The sequence below is a fragment of the Grampus griseus genome, assembly GCF_964374135.1.
Source record: "Grampus griseus genome assembly, chromosome: 17".
Classification (NCBI taxonomy): domain Eukaryota; kingdom Metazoa; phylum Chordata; class Mammalia; order Artiodactyla; family Delphinidae; genus Grampus; species Grampus griseus.
In genome coordinates, this window is record NC_139011.1 from 78,216,140 (window position 1) to 78,235,769 (window position 19,630).

Consider the following 19,630-nt stretch of genomic DNA (forward strand, 5'->3'; position numbering starts at 1 on the left):
AACTGGACCATTTGGGGTTTGCTCCAAGTATCAACGCCTTCCCTACACCTCCGCCCCCCACACACACTCTTGTTCTGTAGGTTGTAGCTCTGGTGTCATCTCCGCCCCCAAAGCTTCCAGTAGCCTCCAGGGCGTCGAGAGCTCAGCTGTTCTCTGGATCGGTACTCCCCACTGCTGTCGCCACTGTCGCACACGTCTGTCATCCTTACTTGGATGTAAGCAGCTGGAGGGCAGCATTGATGCCTTGATCCCAGTGACCTCCTCTTTGTCTAAAGAAGAAATGGGGCCCTAGAACATGGGAGTCAGAATTCAGATGCAAACTCTGATACAGAGGATGGATAAACAGGGTCTTGGTGCACGGCACAGGGAATTCTGTTCAGTATCCTGGGATAAACCGTAATGGAAAAGAATAGGAAAAAGAATCTATATACGTGTAACTGAATCACTTTGCTGTACAGCAGAGATTAACCCAACATTGTAAATCAACTCTACTTCAATAAAATTAGAAAAAACCCAGAAGTACACGAGGCGTTGACGCCTTGAAAAGGAGGAAAGAGCACCTTCTCTGGGATTGGGCTGTGAAGGTGGGCATAGACCTTGATCCACGCGGATTTATAGGTCATGTGAGAAGGTGTAGGGTTAGCGGCACGATTTTCACAGTAAAGGGGGAGGTGAGGTGTTTCGCTGAGAAAGAGGATGAGGGCTTAGGGTTGAAGAGCATATGAAGGAATCATCAGGCTGAAGGGCCAGGGAGGGAGGTGACCAGGAGGAGGGCCATCCCATTAGGGCCTCGCGTAAATCACGTTCCAACCCACTACTCAAACTCCTCCGGGTTCTGGATGCCTTTCTTTCATCCTAGTGATGGGTTTCTTCGGGATGGTTTAGGCCTACAAACCGGTATTTTTACTGTGAGCTATGAAGTTATCCTATTCACCTGTGATAAAAATAGTGGGATCGAAAAAGAAAATCCTAGTCTGGGGGCTAGAAGAGAATCTTGCGTGTGTCCCCACTTACTTAATCTTATATTTCCCAAATAGTGACATGTGAAAAAAAGATTGAGATAAAACTCTTGTGCTTTATTTTTTTAGAGTGAAAATGCCCATATTTCTTTCAATAGTAAAAATGGAGATACGCTTATTTGAACGCTTTGTGATGAACACCACCTACGTGAAAATTCATTCTTCAGGTTGGCAGATTCTGGTAATAAAGGTAACTTTTCAACAAGAGCATTTTCTTGGCAGTACTTCTCTTATCAAACATTTGAGGCTGATCCACTTCAGAGCCCAGGGCTTTACATTAACCATGTAAGATACACACGCACATAATACACATCTACATACATGTATCCTAAGATAAAGTAGAATACCAGTTTTACAGGTAGCGGTCACATCTTTATAAAATGGGAATTTGGGTCCTGTTCCCATGGATGTACACGCTGCAGGCAGTGTGGTGTCTTCTTGTGTATCCTTTGTCACTGAGAAAGTGCTACTGTCATTGTAAGTGTAAATATACTACCTTTCTACACAGCCATACCCCATTTTTCCCAAAAGTATCACAAAAGGTGGCCGCAATTTACTTGGTGAATATACAGCCTTCTGCAGAAGGAAGAGTCTGTTATTAAAATAACCCGAGTATGACCCAGCAGAAGACACTACTGCCTCTAAATTCCCTGTCCTACACGGAGTCCACGAGTTCTTTGTTTTATTAATAATAAATATTTTGAACATCCTAGGCTTCCACTGCTTTCTCAGATAAGGAGCGAAGCAGGTCTTTGTAGAGAGCAGAGTTCATGAACCGGGGGTACGAGTCCCTGTGCATCAAGGTGTAGATCTGCAGCTGGGCGTCATCGAAGATGTGAGGGGACGGCTCGGCCATGCTTCTGTTGATGGTCTCCCTCACGCGGGAGTCCAGGCTGACCTGCCGGCGGGGACACATGGGGCTGTGTCAGACAAGGGCCTCTTTGGACATACACCCCAACTCCCATACCTTGTTTGTTTTTTTAAAAATCCCAGACCCAACAAGGTCATCCCCAAACCTAAGCTGTTGAAAGAGGAGCTGAACACAATGAACAGTGGTCCCAAACTTCAGAGGCATCAGAAGCCCCTGGAAGGCTCGTTAGAAAAGAGTGCGGGGGGCCCCCCCAGAGCTTCTGACCCAGTGGATCTGGGGGCGGCTGACAGTTTGTATTTCTCATGAGTTCTCTCGGTGATGCCGGTGGGGATCGCACTGCTTTAGAAAACCACAGCGCTGCACTACTTCTTCAAAGTGAGGGGACTGTGGCCGCAAGGAAGAAAGGTAGCGCACATTGACTTACCCCTGGCGAATTGCCTAAGAACACTAGGACTAAAACCTGGAGCTCCAGGCTGGGGTCAGGCAGAAGTGACCCGAAGCACCGTGGAAGGGTCAGTGCCACGGGCTTGGGCTTAACTCCCGGCTCTGTCGCTGTTTGGCTGTGGGACCTCAGGCAAAGTGAACTGTGTCCTGAAGAACTGCTCCCTAGGGACCTACCCGGCGGTCCAGTGGTTAAGACTCCGAGCTCCCAGCGCAGGGGGCGTGGGTTCGAGCCCTGGTCAGGGAACTAAGATCCCGCATGCCGCGGGGTGCGGCAAAAAACCCCAAACAACCTGCTCCATAAAGTAGGGGTGACGAAGGTGGTAGCTGGTCAGGGCTTAATGAGAATGAATTCAAAGTATGGGGAGTCCACGACGTCCCGGGAGATGCTGCCTCCTTGCACTCCGATGTCTGCTCGTCCTGGACGAAGCGCATCCCAGACCAGAGCGGCCCGCAGGAGCCAGACAGCCGAGAACAGGACAGCAGGGGCTCACACGCCTTCCCTGCCGCGTGAGGAACCTCGGCTGGACCGTCTCTGCACCAGGGGGGCCGGATAGATACGCAATGCATGTGCTGTTGTTTAATATAAAACTGAAAGTGTGCTTATCCAAGTCACTGAGCATGGGCTTCAGTGATCTGTCTTTCCAGATGCATCTACCCACCTCCTCCTGGGAAGGCTGGGGGCGCTTATCCCCCGCAAGTCAGGGTCCTGCTCACCCTCTTCCTCCCTTTGGCTCTGTAATGGGCACAAAGCCCTGCTGACGCCGCCTCTTTGACGCGGCTCGAATCCGGCCACCTCCCCCCGCCTCTGCCGTGACCCTCGTGGAGGTCAGCCACCACCTCGACGGCATTTGTTCACCAGCCTCCTGACTGGCCTTGGGCCGGCAGTCCAGGGCCTCTCCGCACCACCCCCGGACCCAGCACTCGGCTTCGGACCTTGTGCTGGTGTCGGTGGGCTCAGGATCAAGCGCAGAGCTTGCAAGTTCCACGTTTAAACTTAGGAGGCCCTTTATGACCTGCTCCCACTGGCTCCCCGGCTCCGCCTCACTATTCCACTCAAGAATTCAAGGAACTTGGCATTCGCCTGGGATTTAAAGGAAGAAGGAGCGAGAACTAGCTTGTCTTTGTTCTAGGAGGCTGTCTAGGGGAACTGTCTAGAATGGCCCGACTACGTGTACTTCTCTGTCAGGTCTTGGTTTCCACGTCGCTCCCCGGTCCTGGGAAGCCTCCCAGCCACCCTGAGCTGATCCCCACGGCTGCCCTCACCACCAGGCCATGCCCTCCTAGAAGCGTCCGGAGTGTGAGGGCCCAGGTCTTAGGAGCTCAGCTCCTGCCAGAGGGGGGACTCGACACTCATTGTGGGCTGAGAGGAGAAAGCCTCCTGCTTGCTTTTGTTAGAAAATTCCTTTGCACAGCAAAGGAAACCATAAAAAAGACCAAAAGACAACCCTCAGAATGGGAGAAAATATTTGCAAATGAAGTAACTGACAAAGGATTAATCTCCAAAATTTACAAGCAGCTCATGCAGCTCAATAACAAAAAAACAAACTACCCAATCCAAAAATGGGCAGATGACCTAAATAGACATTTCTCCAAAGAAGATACACAGATTGCCAACAAACACATGAAATGATGCTCAACATCACTAATCATTAGAGAAATGCAAATCAAAACTACAATGAGGTATCACCTCACACCAGTCAGAATGGCCATCATCAAAAAATCTACAAACAATAAATGCTGGAGAGGGGGTGGAGAAAAGGGAACCCTCTTGCATTGTTGGTGGGAATGTGAATTGGTACAGCCACTGTGGAGAACAGTATGGAGGTTCCTTAAAAAAACTACAAATAGAACTACCATATGACCCAGCAATCCCACTACTGGGCATATACCCTGAGAAAACCATAATTCAAAGAGTCACGTACCAAAATGTTCATTGCAGCTCTATTTACAATAGCCAGGAGATGGAAACAACCTAAGTGTCCATCATCGGATGAATGGATAAAGAAGATGTGGCACATACATACAATGGAATATTACTTGGCCACAAAAAGAAACAAAATTGAGCTATTTGTAATGACATGGATGGAGCTAGAGTCTGTCATACAGAGTGAAGTGAGACAGAAAGAGAAAGACAAATACCGTATGCTAACACATATATATGGAATTTAAGGGAAAAAAATGTCATGAAGAACCTAGGGGTAAGACAGGAATAAAGACACAGACCTACGAGAGAATGGACTTGAGGACACGGGGAGGGGGAAGGGTAAGCTGTGACAAAGCGAGAGAGTGGCATGGACATATATACACTACCAAACGTAAAATAGATAGGTATTGGGAAGCAGCCGCATAGCACAGGGAGATCAGCTCGGTGCTTTGTGACCACCTAGAGGGAGGGGATAGGGAGGGTGGGAGGGAGGGAAGAGATATGGGAACAGATGTATATGTATAACTGATTCACTTTGTTATAAAGCAGAGACTAGCACACCATTGTAAAGCAATTATACTCCAATAAAGATGTAAAAAAAAAAAAACCAAAACACTAGTGCTTAGGAAATCTAATGGAGGCAGAAGCAGTAAAGGGTACTTTTATGGGAATAACATCACAGTTTTCTGTAGAACACACAGATTTTGACTGGTTAGAAAGTCAAGGAGGAATGCTTTTGTTCTGAAGATATAAACCCTCTTCTAAATTGAGCTGTTATTGGAAGTTAGAAATTTTTTGTTGCTGTTGTATTGCTTTGTGTTTTCATGATTATTCTGCTTGCATCTCCCTCGTTAAACCTTTGATTTGGGGAAGAGTGCCATTACTGGAAATGAGTTTACAGAATTATTCTCAAAAACAGAAGGAAATGGTTCTCACCTAAATATTAAGAAATAATCTCTATAGTGGTGTACTAACAGAATTATGATTCAGGGATAATAATTCTATGAAATGTAATTAAACACACAATATATATTTTTTTCTTTTAAATTTCCATTGTTAATTTTTAAAAGTACAATTATAATTCAAGTTCTTTGTAACAAGTGAAATTTAAAAAATTTAAAGTAAAAGAAAAAAAAAGAAAATTAGACTAAGTGTGGGACTTCCTGGGCGGTCCAATGGTTAAGACTTCTCCTTCCAAAGCAGGGGGTGTGGGTTCGATCCCTGCTCGGGGAGGTAAGATCCCACATGCTTGTGGCCAAAAAAAAACAAAACATAAAACAGAAGCAGTATTGTAACAAATTCAATAAAGACTTTAAAAATGGTCCACATCAAAAAAAAAGTCTTTAAAAAAAAAAGAAAGAAAATTAGACTAAGGTTTACTGCAGAAAACATCAAAAAATATTCTAGGAGACTTCCCTGGTGGTGCAGTGGTTAAGAATCCACCTGCCAATGCAGGGGACATGGGTTCGAGCCCTGGTCCGGGAAGATCCCACATGCCGCGGAGCAACTAAGCCCGTGCGCTACAACTACTGAGCCTGCGCTCTAGAGCCCACGAGCCACAACTACTGAGCCTGCGATCTAGAGCCCGCGAGCCACAACTACTGAGCCTGCGAGCCACAACTACTGAGCCTGAACGCCTAGAGCCCATGCTCCTCAACAAGAGAAACCACCGCAATGAGAAGCCCGCACACCGCAATGAAGAGTAGCCCCCCACTCACCACAACTAGAGAAAGCCTGCGCGCAGCAACAAAGACCCAATGCAGCCAAAAATAAATAAATAAATACATTCTAGTTCACAAACAGTTAAGGCACAAATGGAACTGTTTCATTCTCTTCAACCTCCATCTGAAGACTGTCCCTCAAGTGCTGGTGGGGACAGGGTCTGCTTAGGACGGGAAATGGACACAGGGTTGCTGAGGGTTGTCACCTGGGGTGAGCCCGCTCTGCCCGGCGTGGGCAGGACTTCACATTGTCCCCTTGTCACTCTTTCCAAATGTTCAGGCAAGTGTGGACCTCCCCTTCCTACACAGGAGGGAACCGAGGTACAGAGGGGCTCAGAAACACACCCGAGGTCATGCAGCTATTAAATGAGAGAACTGGGGCTCAAACCCCAGTGCATCTGACCCCAAGGTCTACGCTCTTAAACTTTTCAAGCTTTTACATTTCAAGTAATAGATGCTTATATTTGGGAGGAAAGGGTCGTCTTTTTATATCATCTTTGCTTTACAAATTTGCCAAGTTTTCTGGTTGTATAATGCTTTGAAAGACAGTGATGAAAAACCTTGCCTTAAAAAATAAAAAGGAAAGTCATGACAAAATAAAAATATGTCGAAGCCATACATTAAAGGACAAAAATTCTCTTGCTTTTTGTTAACCCCAAATTGAAAGAACTTTCTGAACTTCGTATCTGTACATCTGTCAATGGAATATCTCCAACTTACTGCAAACTTAAGGAAGCGATATTGAGTCCCACTGTCTTTCTCCCAAGCATGGTCCCCACCCTGTCTGCCTAAACCAGACGTGCAGTCATTCCAGACTCAGATCAAAGCCATCCTCTCTGGCTTCTCTTCAGCTGGCCTGGTTGGACCATCGTCATGTCTGGGTTGGAATTCGTCCTCTAAGTGGCCTCTGCCTCTGGTCTTCTTTTCATAATCTATCATGTGGTCTTCAAAAATCCAAGTTTGGTGATATTACCAGGTTAAAATCCAAGCTCTTCCCGGATAAACCTCAGCTCAGCCTGGTCCGCAAACCTCTCCGTGCTCTCGGACAATCCTCTTTTCCTAAACGTTCCTCCTGCCGTTGGCCACCGGCCCCAATTGTTTGGTAAGCACTGTACCCTTCAGCCACCAACCTTCTGACGCTTTCACTGTTCCTGTGACCCCATGCTCTTATCCCTGGCCCATCTAGTCCTGTCCCGTGGGATGCCTTCAGCCCACTGCGTTTCTGGTAATTTCCTCCTCATTATCCTTGGCCCATCCATGGCCTCTCCAGGTACCTCTTCCTCATGCCCCCCGCCCCCCAGTGATGGCTCGTCCCCCAGCCTGTCACGACCCCAAGACGTCGCACCCGGGGCCCCATGTCTGCTGCCCCCTTGTCTGTGAGCTCCCTGACAGGAGAGGTCCTGTTTTATTAGCTTTACATTCTGAGCGGCACATGTGGGATTTTACCATCGGAGCTACAAGGCACTTAGGTTTGAGGCCAACGTAACCTCCTAGATTTTAGATTTAGAAGAATGAAAACTGAGAGATGGAAACCTGATGATTTCACTCCTCTGATCATTTCTCTGATGTCACAAAGGGCCACTCTGGGGTGAACCTCTGCTGCATCAGCATCATATAAGTGATGCTCTTTCCATCTAAAGTCAGGATACCTGTAAATGAGACTTTGCTCAGATTAAAAGGATAATTTTATTTAAAGGAATGCTTATAGGCTGTCATTTAAAAACAGCGTTTACAGCAAAATGCATAGACGCCTACTTCTAGAGAACTGGATGAAAGTTATAGATACTTTTCCCAGGAAAATGCACACAATCTTTGACTGATTTCGGCGGGCACTTGGCCCCCATTGGTGGGACCACCCCTCAAGGCGTTTGAACACCATGATTGGTGGAAGCAGCCCTGACCAGGCCGGGTGACCAGACACTGAAGGGGTTCCTTTCACCCGCGGCTTCCTGGGGGACGTTTCTGGTGGGTACGTACCTCTTTAGGAGAAAGAATAGAAACGTAGTCTTCATATATTATTCGTGCTTTCTCTTCAATCGTGGTTTTATTAGCTTCTTTTTTCAGTTCCTCACACGCCATCCAGAAGAGCATGTTTTCCTCACTGAACTCCGTTCGGAGAAACTCCCGGAACGCGTTCCTTCCCGCAGGCGTGAGCATGAGTTTGTCGAAGGACTGGGCCCAGGCGCTGGCCTCCTCCAGGCTGGGACCCGGGCTGGGCGGGGGGGGGCGGGAGAAAGGGGCGAAGGGAGCAGAGGTATTGGTGGCTGATGTGAATTGCATCCCGAGAAACGTGTCTTTTTTGCTCTGAGAATGAAAATGTGCCCTTAGGCCCTTTTAGGCAGAGAAAGGGCTGTTCTCATTTCCTCGCGCCTTCGGCAGAAACACGTGTGGCACTCTCCAACTGTCTAGCTGGACGGCACCACTGCTGCCAAAGGGCTTGCAAACCAAACTGCTGGAATAACTGCTAAGAACAAGCCCGTACATCTAGGCACATCCTGGCAAAGGTTTTAAATTATAAAAGTAAAACAAAAAATTCTTAACAACCATCTGACCACAAACTCCCCAGGTGGCTGTGATAGACCCAAGTCAGACCTGACCACCTGGCTGCCAGGACAGTCATGGGGCAGTGTCTGCCCAGGGTTCTAAAAGATTCAAAAGAGAGTGTTAAAGAGAAAAGGAAAGAAGATAAGTTTGTCCAGTAACTGCAATTGATGAACAGCGATGACGAACTGGGCACTTACGGATTCACCTTTTAGCTGGAGACCTAGGCCATCCGCGCAGTGCACTCACCTGGGTGCTAGGTCCACACACTGCCCTCTGGACGCCCCCCTCCATCCCCGATGGAGCTGCTCTTCTTGATTTGGGGCTTACCCTGTTTTAGTTTATTTTTACTTACATTTTCATTATATTGAGGCCAGAAAACACAATCTGTTTAACAATGATCCTTATTAATTTCTTTTCCCTTACCCTTTTTCTTTTCATAGTTTTTATGTATGGATATATCCCTGAAGAATATATTCTTTAGTTTTTTTTTTTAAAGACTCTGCTTTTATTTTTATTTTATTATTTATTCATTTATTTACTTATTTATTTATTGGTCGAGCCTCGAGGCTTGTGGGATCTTAGCTCCCTGACCAGGGATTGAACCCATGCCCCCTGCAATGGAAGCGCAGAGTCCTAACCACTGGACTGCCAGGGAATTTCCCTTCCTGGACAATTCTGATAGTTGAATTCAGCCTACTCATTTTTGTGATTCCATGTTTAATTGGTTTAAACATTTCAGAGACCATTACTTTATATGATTGCAGATAATTCTAACATCTGAAGTCTTTTGGCCTCTAAATCCAAGTGTTGTTTCTACTGACTCTCATTTGTGGTAGGTTGTGTCCTTCTAGTTTTGTAATTTTTGGTTGGTCTTAATCTTTGGGAAACTGAGAGTCACATTTGATGGTATTCCCTTTCCTCCAGAGAGGATGTGTGTGTGCTTCCTACTGACTGGGGACCACTTCTGCTCCTTTCGTGGACCAGGGCTGAATCGTGGAATCCTGGCTTTAAGCTCCTTGCCCTACCCCCTCTGCACTGGCTCTGAGAGAAAACCCTTCTGTCCTGTGCTTAGCAGTCACTGCTCAGGGCTTTGCTTACTTTTTATTTGGTTTTGCTTTTCAGGTGCTTTGTCCTTTTCCTTACTTTCTTTGAGCCCAGTGTTGCAAAAACTTTTAGACTTATGCAAAATCTGTTCTTCTGTCTTGGGAAGGCCCCAGATGATCTAATCTGCCACACTGCCAAAGGCTCTCTCTCCATTTAGTTTTGGGGGGTAAACTGTACCGCCAAGAATTTGATATGTAGTGAACTTGTCCTAATTATATGATGATGATAGAAAAAACTCTCTCCCATATGCAAAGTTTACAATGTAAATTCTATGTCCTTTTCCTATCTTTAAGATGGATTATAAGTGACCCAGCAGAGAGACACCAGTGAAAAGCTGAAGGCCAGAGAGTTCCCTGGTGCTTCAGTGGTTAGGATTCCGGGCTTTCACTGCCATGGCCCGGGTTCAATCCCTGGGTGGGGAACTGAGATCCCATAAGCCGCGCTGCACAGCCAAAAAAAATAAAAAAGCTGAAGACCAGAAAAAATGGGTCATAGAAAGCGAGTAGTCAGCTGAGCCAGCAGTGAGACACAGACAGATAAACAGTCATTTCAAGTTTAGTTTCAAAGTTAGATTCAGTGTGTATAGATGAATCCTATGTAAGTACAACTGTGTGGAAATGCATAGATAGTTCCTTTGAGGATACGTAAAAAAACTGTTGATGGTTTATATTTGGAGATTGGGACAAGGTCTGGAGTAAGAGGACAACTGAGCTTTTATTGTAAAACTTTTGTATTGTCTGATTTCTGTTTTTTATAACAGGTGTTTAAGCTTTTCATCACGAAAAGAGTATTCTGTATGAAAACATAAATCTCTATCATAACCAGTAAAATTAGTTTTGAAAGAAATATATATATATACATGTTTTTTGGCTATGTGGCTTGTGGGATCTCAGTTACCCCACCAGGGATTGAACCCGGGCCACAGCAGTGAAAGCCCAGAATCCTAACCACTGAACCACCAGGGAACTCCCTGAAAGAAATATTTTAAAAGATGCTTAAAAGACAATTTAAAAATAGTAACTTAAAGCAATCTACATAAAAATACCAGATTCTTTTTAGATAGGTTAATTAAATTGGCAAGGCTTAGTAAAGAATGCTAAATTAAAAAAAAAAAGAATGCTAAGTTATGTTCCTTAAGTATGGGGATTCAAAATATATCTTCTTACTCCTTTTAATTTAAGAAATACATATAAAAGAATGACTGAAAAACTTAAGGGTAATCAGTAGTACCCTTTAAAAAGAGAGAGAGAGAGAGAGAAAACATGTCTTTTCCATAGTACCAAAGAACCTAGAAGCAAAGAAAGCACAGTTCATACAGTAAAAAAAAAAAAAAAAAAGGAAATAATTAGGGTGTATTGTAAGTAGATAGTCAACAAACATTCTAGAAGATTAAACATATCCGTAATCATCAAGACAACTGACCCAATGTAATTGGATTTTAATTCCCAGTTGAGTGACAGAGACTCAAACTGGGCAAAAATCCAACATAATGCTATTTTCGGGAAGCATACAAAATACTACCCAAAATTACAAATAGACAGGCAAAGATACGTGAGGGAAATGCAAATGAATACGATTAATATCTAAATAGAAATGGAAGCAAAAGGCATCAAATTGGATAAACAGTCATTTTATATTATTGGATATGATTGAGAACAAATAATGGCCGATATACATGGAATCGTTCCCTCTTGCCTGGCTCTGTTCTCAGTGCTTTACTGGTTACTCAGTGCTCACGACAACCCTTCTTTGGCTGAGTCACAATACACTGTTATTATCCTCATTTTACACACAGGGAAACTGAGGCAGAATGTGGCTGCTAAGTGCCCAAGGTCATACAGGCAGGATGGACAGAGCCAGAACCAGATGAGGGCTTTCTGGTTCCAGACAGTACTCAAAGCCTCAAGCCTCAGTGCAGAATACAGTATACTGAACTAATATATAAGGGAAAAGCTGTTTTTAACAGACTCATCAATTGTGGAAGATTTTAATATGCATCCTAGACTCTGAAATATCTGGGTAAAAATAAATAAAATAAAGAATGAAGAAAAATATTTTAAGTAAACTTTTAGGTTACTTGTTTTTTTCCCCCCTCAAAAATAAATAATTTAAGACAAGACCTATTTGAACAATGCTTTTAGGATATTTGTCTATTGCCTGCAGTTATATTGGCATAACACAAAGAAAAGGAATAAGAATAGGTAAGTGGAAGTAAATCCATAGATAATACAGGAAGGAAAAAAGACAATTTTAAAATTTGGCATTATGGAAAGTAATTTGTGTGTTTTTCCAACTTTTTTCTCAAAATACTTAAAAAAAAATACATTTACTGAAGTATATTTATAGTTAAGAAAAAAAATGGACCTTTAAAATTTTCCTGAAACCCTAACTTGTGTATTTCATTATGTTCTTTTATTTAAAAAAGTAAATCACATAAAAATAAAATGACATCATAAGTTTTGCCAAGAAGCATCAATTTCTATTTGTGATTAACAGGCATTAGATTAACAGTGGAACTGATTTTTCTCCCTGTCACACAATGAATTAAAAGGAATTCTGCAGGGACTTCCCTGGTGGTCCAGTGGTTAAGACTCTGAGCTCCCAGTGCAGGGGGCCTGGGTTCAATCCCTGGTTGGGGAACTAAGATCTTGCATGCCTCACGGCATGGCCACTAAATAAATAAATAACTTTTTTAAAAAAAAGAATGCTGCAGTGAAAATGTGATGCAACATTATGATTTGATATTATTAAATTGCAGTTAGAGAAACTGTGTGTTCTATTGAAACAAAAATACACACAAAAAAATCTGGTTGAGAATCTACGAGAGGATGGACGTTCACTAAACTTATTTTGATCATCATTTCATGCCGTATACAAGTCAAATCATTATGCTGTTCTCCTTAGGCTTACACGGTGCTGAATGTCGATTATACCTCAATAAAACTGGAAGGAAAAAATAATAAGGTTGGCATTTCTGTCGATTTAGTGAGCTAAACACTATGAAATTTTACCTTTCTTCACAGATGGGAAGGTCCTCTGTTCTGAGTTCATAGGAAGCACTCCTGAGTCTCTGTTCCTCTTGGTTTCTAACAGTGAGACTGCAAGAAATAAGACAAACACGTGTTAGTTGAGATCATTCTGTATCAAGGAAAGATATTTTACAAATATTTCAGAGAACTCCAGCTTACCAAGTTGAATTAATTTCTTTTCTTGATAAAAGTGACAATTCTTTGTTTTCTTAAGAAAACCAAAAGTATGACAATAAACTATTAGCAAAATTAATTCTATTTATAATACTATGGTCTACACTCATTGAGAGAGTTTACATTTAGAATAATATTTCTTTTCATAAAACATGTCCATTAGAAAGTAGTAAAAAGATCAGATTTTCAGGAATGTTTTCGGTTTTCATTTTGTTTCCTGAACCTTGAAAAAAGGTATACATTCTCCAGACTTTGTTTCCCAGTGAAAATGGAGATTTTATGTATTTACAGGCACACATATGAAAGTATGAAAGAAAGCCAGGAAAGTGTACAATCAAAATCTCTATTGTATCTTTCAAGGGAGTTTGTTTCCTTATACACGTTTTGTACCTTCATTTGTAAATTTATTCCAGGTATTTCTGTTGTTATAGTAAATGGAATTTTCATTTCCATCTCATCTTCTAACTTTATTGCTTGTACGTTTGAAGGTAATTTGTTAATAGCTTTACTGAACCATCATTTTTACATCATAAAGTTGCGTCTTTAAAGTGTACAACTCAGTGTTTTTTAGCATAATCACAAGGTTGTATGACCCTCACTATCTAATTTCACAACATTTTCATTACCCCGAAAGGAAGCCCCAGACCTGTTGGCGGCCACTGCTCATAACACACTACCTCTGACCTACACCAGCCCTCAACATACACTAATCTGCTTCCTGTCTCTAGAGATATGTGTATTCTTTTTCATTGAATGAAAGATTCTTTAAATTCTACAGTGCTTTACAATTTTCAGAAGTTTCACACACATGATTTCATACAATCCCATAGTAGCCCTTTTCTCCGCCACCCCTCTATGGCCGCTTCCCCTTCCCTCTCCCCAGTGGTAACCACTAGTTTGTTCTCTAAGACATGTCTATTCTGGATCACACCATATGTGGTCCTTGGTGGCTGGCTTCTTTCACTTGGCATACTGGTTTAAGGTTCATTCATGTTGTAGCATGTTTCACTATGTTATTCCTTTTTGTGCCTGAATAACATTCCATTGCCTGTGTATATCACAATTTGTTATCCATTCATCAGTTGATGAACAGTTAGGTTGTTTGCATGTCGGGGCTATTTGTAAATAATTCCACTATGAACAGTCATGTACAGGATTTTGTGTGGCTGTCTGTTTTTATTTCTCTTGTGTAGACACCCAGGAGTGGAAATGCTGTCATGTCGTAACTCTATTGTTAACATTTTGAGGAAGGCCCAAACTGTTCTCCAAAGCAGCTGCACCATCTCACACGCCCACCAGCAACGTTGGAGGGAGCCAATTCCTCCACACCCTTGCCAACACTTACTGTTGTCTGTCTTTCTTATTCTAGCCATTTAGGTGGTTATGAAGTGGTATCACATTGTGCTTTTGATTTGCATTTTGCTAATGACTCATGACATTTGAGCATCTTTACAAGTATTTATCATCTAGTTGTACATCTTCTTTGGAGACATATCTATTCAGATCCTTCACCCATTTTTAAATTGGTTTGTCTTTTTATTTTTGAATTGTAAGAGTTCTTTACATTCTGAAAGCTATTATTTTTTGTTAATTTGATTTCTCTCTTTTGTGTTTGTGTCAGCTTAGCAACAATTCCCCTGGCATTCTCAAGGGAATTCTCTTATCATCAGCAAACAGGGAGCTTTTCCTCTTCTTTCCCAATTCTTAGGCCTCCAGTTGTTTTTTCTTGTCTGATCCCTAAAGCACAGTGTTGAATAGTAGGGAAGATCCTGGACAGCCTTGCCTTGTTCTTTTTTTAAAAAATTAATTTATTTATTTTTGGCTGCGTTGGGTCTTCGTTGCTGTGCACGGGCTTTCTCTAGTTGCAGCGAGCGGGGGCTACTCTTCGTTGCAGTGCGTGGGCTTCTCATTGCGGTGGCTTCTCTTGTTGCGGAGCACGGGCTCTAGGCACGCAGGCTTCAGTAGTTGTGGCACGCGGGCTCAGTAGTTGTGGCTCATGGGCTCTAGAGCGCAGGCTCAGTAGTTGGGGCACATGGGTTTAGTTGCTTTGCGGCATGTGGGATTTTCCTGGACCAGGGCTTGATCCCATGTCCCCTGACTTGGCAGGTGGATTCTTAACCACTGTGCCACCAGGGAAGTGCCCCTTGCCTTGTTCTTGATTTTAGCAGGAATGCTTTTAGTTTCCCATTAATATCAAAATGGATTTTTATCATTGATTAGTTGAGTTTGCTTTATCTTACTATTGCCTCTGTACTGTCTTTTCTATTCTTTCATTATGCCTTTCCTTAACATTCTTTACACCATTTTATAAAAGTCTTTTATTCTATTTTCAGGCATTTATGAATTTTCAGTAATTGTGTGTTTGTGTGTAGTTCTATTTTTCTTTAAGTGCAGTCATTAGACATGCAGGAACTCCTTTTTCTTGTTGCTTTCATGACGCCAGGGCTAAAGTTTCAGTAAATGATGGTTTCTTAAAACAAAAACAAAAACGAATTTGAAAGGCATCTGGGTGGTACTCTCTCTGCAGGAGTATTAATACTGCCTGATGTCATAGACTTCTTTCGTAAGAGAAAATAGTACTACACAGTGGGTATGAAAAAGCAAAGAGGAAAAGGAAGGATGAATTTGACACAAGATTCTTAAAAGAACTGTAAGTTGTATTATGAATAAATAATGCAAGAGGTACTTAAGCTTTGGCATTTTTTCCATGTCTCATTTTTTTAAAAGTAGGAATATTTCTTAGGAGACAATGTGTTCTTGAAAAACAGTAATATATTTCGTGTCGACTTTTTGAACCTGAATTTATTTTTATTGCTAAAGTAGAATAAGAAAATGTTGATAGAAGCCAGAATAGTTGCTCACCACTTTGAAGAAATATTCAATAAAAGAAGACCCCTGCTTAGGTCTCTTTCGGTAAAGTTTAGAGTTGTTATAAAGAGGAAAAAATTCTTCAGTCTTCTAGAAAGGAAAACAAAAAGTTTATTTTCAAGAGATCAAGACTCTGCATGACTCCTTTTATAAAATGAAACGCCTGAAGGCCAGAAAGCAGGATTCTGAGAAAGATAATACAAGGGCTTAGAAAACTAATTCCCATTTACCTTTCTTAAAAATGGACTCTTGTAAACGAATAAAAAAAATCACTCTGAAAAAAAAAATGGACTCACTGTGTACTCTCAACATGGATAAATCTCAAAAGCACGTTGTGAAAAAAATCAAGGAAATCAAATATTGGAACAGTTGAAGTTTTCCACGCACTTTTTCCCCAACCTATTTCCCCCTTTCTTCTCCTGAGATAACCAGCACACTTATTTTTTTGTTTTTTATCATTACCATTCACAGTTACCCTACCCTCTCTAAAAATGTATAAATAAATAAATAAAAATATACAGATATGCACATATTTCCAAACTTTGTAAATATGCATTGCTTTACAGGTTGCTTTTTCTCCTTTAAAAGCACATGCATTTAAAAGCCGGATGGTGTCACATTACATAACTACACCACAAAGCATCTATCCAGATATTTTCAGTTTTTCTCAATCAGATTAATGCTGCTATGACCCCTCTCACAGGATGAATCATGATGCAATGAATGTTCATGTACAAGTCTTTGGATGAAATGTGTTTTTAGTTTTCCTGCTAGCACATTTTAATATTTTATTGTAGCCAAATTTATGAATCTCTTCCTTTTACAGATTTTCCTTTTTCTTTTTAAAAGTAATTCTTCCCAACACCAAGATCATAAAGATATTATCTTGTGTCTTCCTCTTGGATATTCACGTTTAGGCTTTTAAGCCATCTGGAGTTGATCTTGGGAGATTAATTTTTTACATGATGCAATATAGGAATATAAATCTGTTTCTATGGATTTGGATACCAGGTAGGGTGACCAACCTTCCCAGCTGGTCTGGGGCTCATGGGTTTGCAGCGACATAGGACTTTCAATGCTGAAACGAACCAGGCAACTGGGATGAGCTGGTCACCTAATGCCAGGAATCTGGGTATTTGTACAATAGCTCATTCTTTCTTTTGCTAAAGCCACCTTTGCTATATGCTGATAAAGTCTTCAGTATTTTTTTTTAATTTTTAAAAATTTTTAATTTTTTTTGGCTGCAGGCTTTCTCTAGTTGTGGTGAGCGGGGGCTACTCTTTGTTGCAGTGCGTGGGCTTCTCTTGTTGCGGAGCATGGGCTCTAGGCGTGTGGGCTTCAGTAGTTGTGGCATGCGGGCTCTAGAGCGCAGGCTCAGGAGTTGTAGCACACGGGCTCAGTAGTTGTGGCACGCGGGCTTCAGTAGTTGTGGCTCGTGAGCTCTAGAGTGCAGGCTCAGTAGTTGTAGCACGTGGGCTCAGTAGTTGTGGCTCACAGGCTCTAGAGCACAGGCTCAGTAGATGTGGCGCATGGGCTTAGTTGCTCCGCGGCATGTGGGACCTTCCCATACCGGGGCTTGAACCCGTGTCCCCTGCACTGGCAGGCAGATTCTTAACCACTGCGCCACCAGGGAAGCCCCAGTATTTCTCTTATTGCCTTCCCTTGATGTGGAAAAATCGATGTTCCATTTCTGACTGAGCATAAATACCATTAATTTTGAAAGAAAATGTTATAGTTTTGTCCTAAGAAAGACCGAGGTATTTGATTTGTTGATTGTTAACACGAGGTTATTTGTTTATGGCTCTGGATTTACACTTTCTAACACAAAATTAATACCAAGTTTTACAGCTGCTTTTGTATTCATCAGTGTTACCTGTTCCCCATGACTGCCCTCTGGGTTCAGTTTTTGCCCTTTTTACCCTTGAATACATCCTTAGTTCTTTAGGGAGGGTCTGCAGGCAGTTACCTCTCTTGACCTTTGTATGTCTGAAAATGACTTATTTTACCTACACTCCTGAGTTATAGTTTGACTAAGTTTTCTGTTACTTTGCTCCCGTACTTTGAAGACGTTGCTCTCTTGTCTTTCGTAGACACACATACCACGTGCTACACAGGTGCTGGCTGTGATGAGGATGTCCAGGTACAGATTTATATTTTATTCGCCCTGGTTGACGTTAGGAGGAGGAGGCTGCTCTGGGACCCATCACCACCTGTCGCCCATACACCATCAGTCCCAGACATTGTTCAGGCCATGGTCCCCACCTCCTGTGCCATCCCAAGGCACCAGAGCAGGGAAGGGGGGATGGGGTAAATGCCAGGCGGCATCCCTCCTGCACAGGGACACCTTTGCACACCTCTCAGGCATCATCTCACTGAGCCTGATGAGCAGAGTGAAAGGGTGGAAAAGGGGCCTCAGTGCAGTCTCTTCACCCCTGGTAGGTCCCCTCCCCGACTACCGGGGGTCCTGGACACCTCGGTGCGTCAGGGGTGCCAACGCGCCCTTTCCTCCCGTCTCCTGCCGGGTCCTCTAGACCCCTTGTCAGGGCTGAAGGCTCACTTTAAACTCTGGGCTGCTAGGCTCTGGTCAGCCACTCCCCCCCATATTCCCACTTGAGTCTGGGGTTCCGTCCCGAATGGACAGACCTCCCAGCATCAGGGTAACATCCATCCTCAGAGGCACCGGCCTGGAACTTTATGGAAATTAACACCAGCCCGAGGCAAGCAGGAACAGCCCAAACCGTCCTGGACTTTTCACCTTCAGCCTCCAGCCCGCCCACCCCCAGTTCTAATGGTTCTACTTCCCTGATCAATCCCAGTTTTCCTTCTTCTCCACGGGCTAGTGAGGTCTGGTCTAACTTGCAGTCAAGCCCAAATAAATTTACAATCATTGAACTGCCTAAAGCTACGCACACATTTGGCTGTCACGAAGCACGTTTCATATCCAAGATTTCAGAAGTGCAACCTAGCGTTCCTGTGATTTCTGGGTGTAAATCAGCCCCGTTTCTCCAGATCTTCAACAGTGACTCAAACGCTCAAGTTGTATCTCTTTTTTTAAAGCAATGATTGTGTATCTTCCACTACTAGTAAGTGAGTCTATATTTTTAGATTTTCCTCTCTCTGTCAAGCTTAGTTTTTGACATTTTTCTTTATTAAAAAACAATATTAATAAAACAGAAGCAGCGGAATATAAAATGCAGGCTCATTCTCCTTCATAACGCTAGACTTAAAGACCCAGATTAAATTCTAAGTCCTCCATGAAGCCTTTGTTACCGACTGGAGGGCCTTGAGTTCACTCCTTTCTGCCCAGATAGTAACATTCAATCGTCAGCTGCCTTAGGTTGTTCTTTAGATATTTGATATACATTAGTTAGCCTGATTTCAGGGATTTGCATAGGTCTCTCCAGAGCTAGGACGCAGCCGCCTCTTGGGTTTGTTTGTTTGTTTGTTTTTGTTGTCGTCCTTTACAGAACCCACATCAGAGGCAGGCATGTAGCAGTTGCTTAAAAGCACTTACTGCATTCATCGCAAACTGGCACCATTCAGGGTACCGTTTTCCTACCGGGAGCGCGATCATGAAAAGCCGCAAACCTTACCAAGAGCAGCTACAGCAGCAGCACCAGCAGAAGCAGCAAGCGTTGGGCCCCCGGTTCCCCACTCCGCGCGGGCCTGGGGCGGCGGCTGCGGGCCCCTGGGCGGCGCACACCTGCCGCTTTCGCATCTCCACGCGTTCTGATCCCATCGGCTGCAACAGGGAAAGTGAAAGGGGGGCGGGGGCAGACTTAGCACCACACAAGCTGGAGATTCCGATTCCGTTGTTGTTTGGATCATTGAGAAGATGCAGCGTGACTCTCTCCAGATCATTTCTGCTAATTTTGGTAAAATTTGGTGCTTACAATCCGTTCATTGACCAAACATTTATTCCCTGTCTGGAA

The 19,630-nt window shown here is 43.2% G+C and overlaps 1 protein-coding gene across 2 annotated transcripts in view; it reads right to left on the bottom strand.

Moving 5' to 3' along the window:
• Positions 1 to 1,728: 1,728 nt before the first annotated feature.
• RGS20 (regulator of G protein signaling 20) overlaps positions 1,729 to 19,630 on the bottom strand; it is a gene marked incomplete at both ends in the record, with an annotated part of 76,815 nt that continues 58,913 nt past the window's right edge. For both annotated transcript variants that reach the window (XM_082674745.1, XM_082674744.1), the window contains 4 exons: positions 1,729 to 1,917; positions 7,957 to 8,191; positions 12,639 to 12,725; positions 19,292 to 19,440. In XM_082674745.1, coding sequence (XP_082530871.1) covers positions 1,729 to 1,917; positions 7,957 to 8,191; positions 12,639 to 12,725; positions 19,292 to 19,440 — 660 coding nt within the window. The remainder of the gene's footprint in view (positions 1,918 to 7,956; positions 8,192 to 12,638; positions 12,726 to 19,291; positions 19,441 to 19,630) is intronic.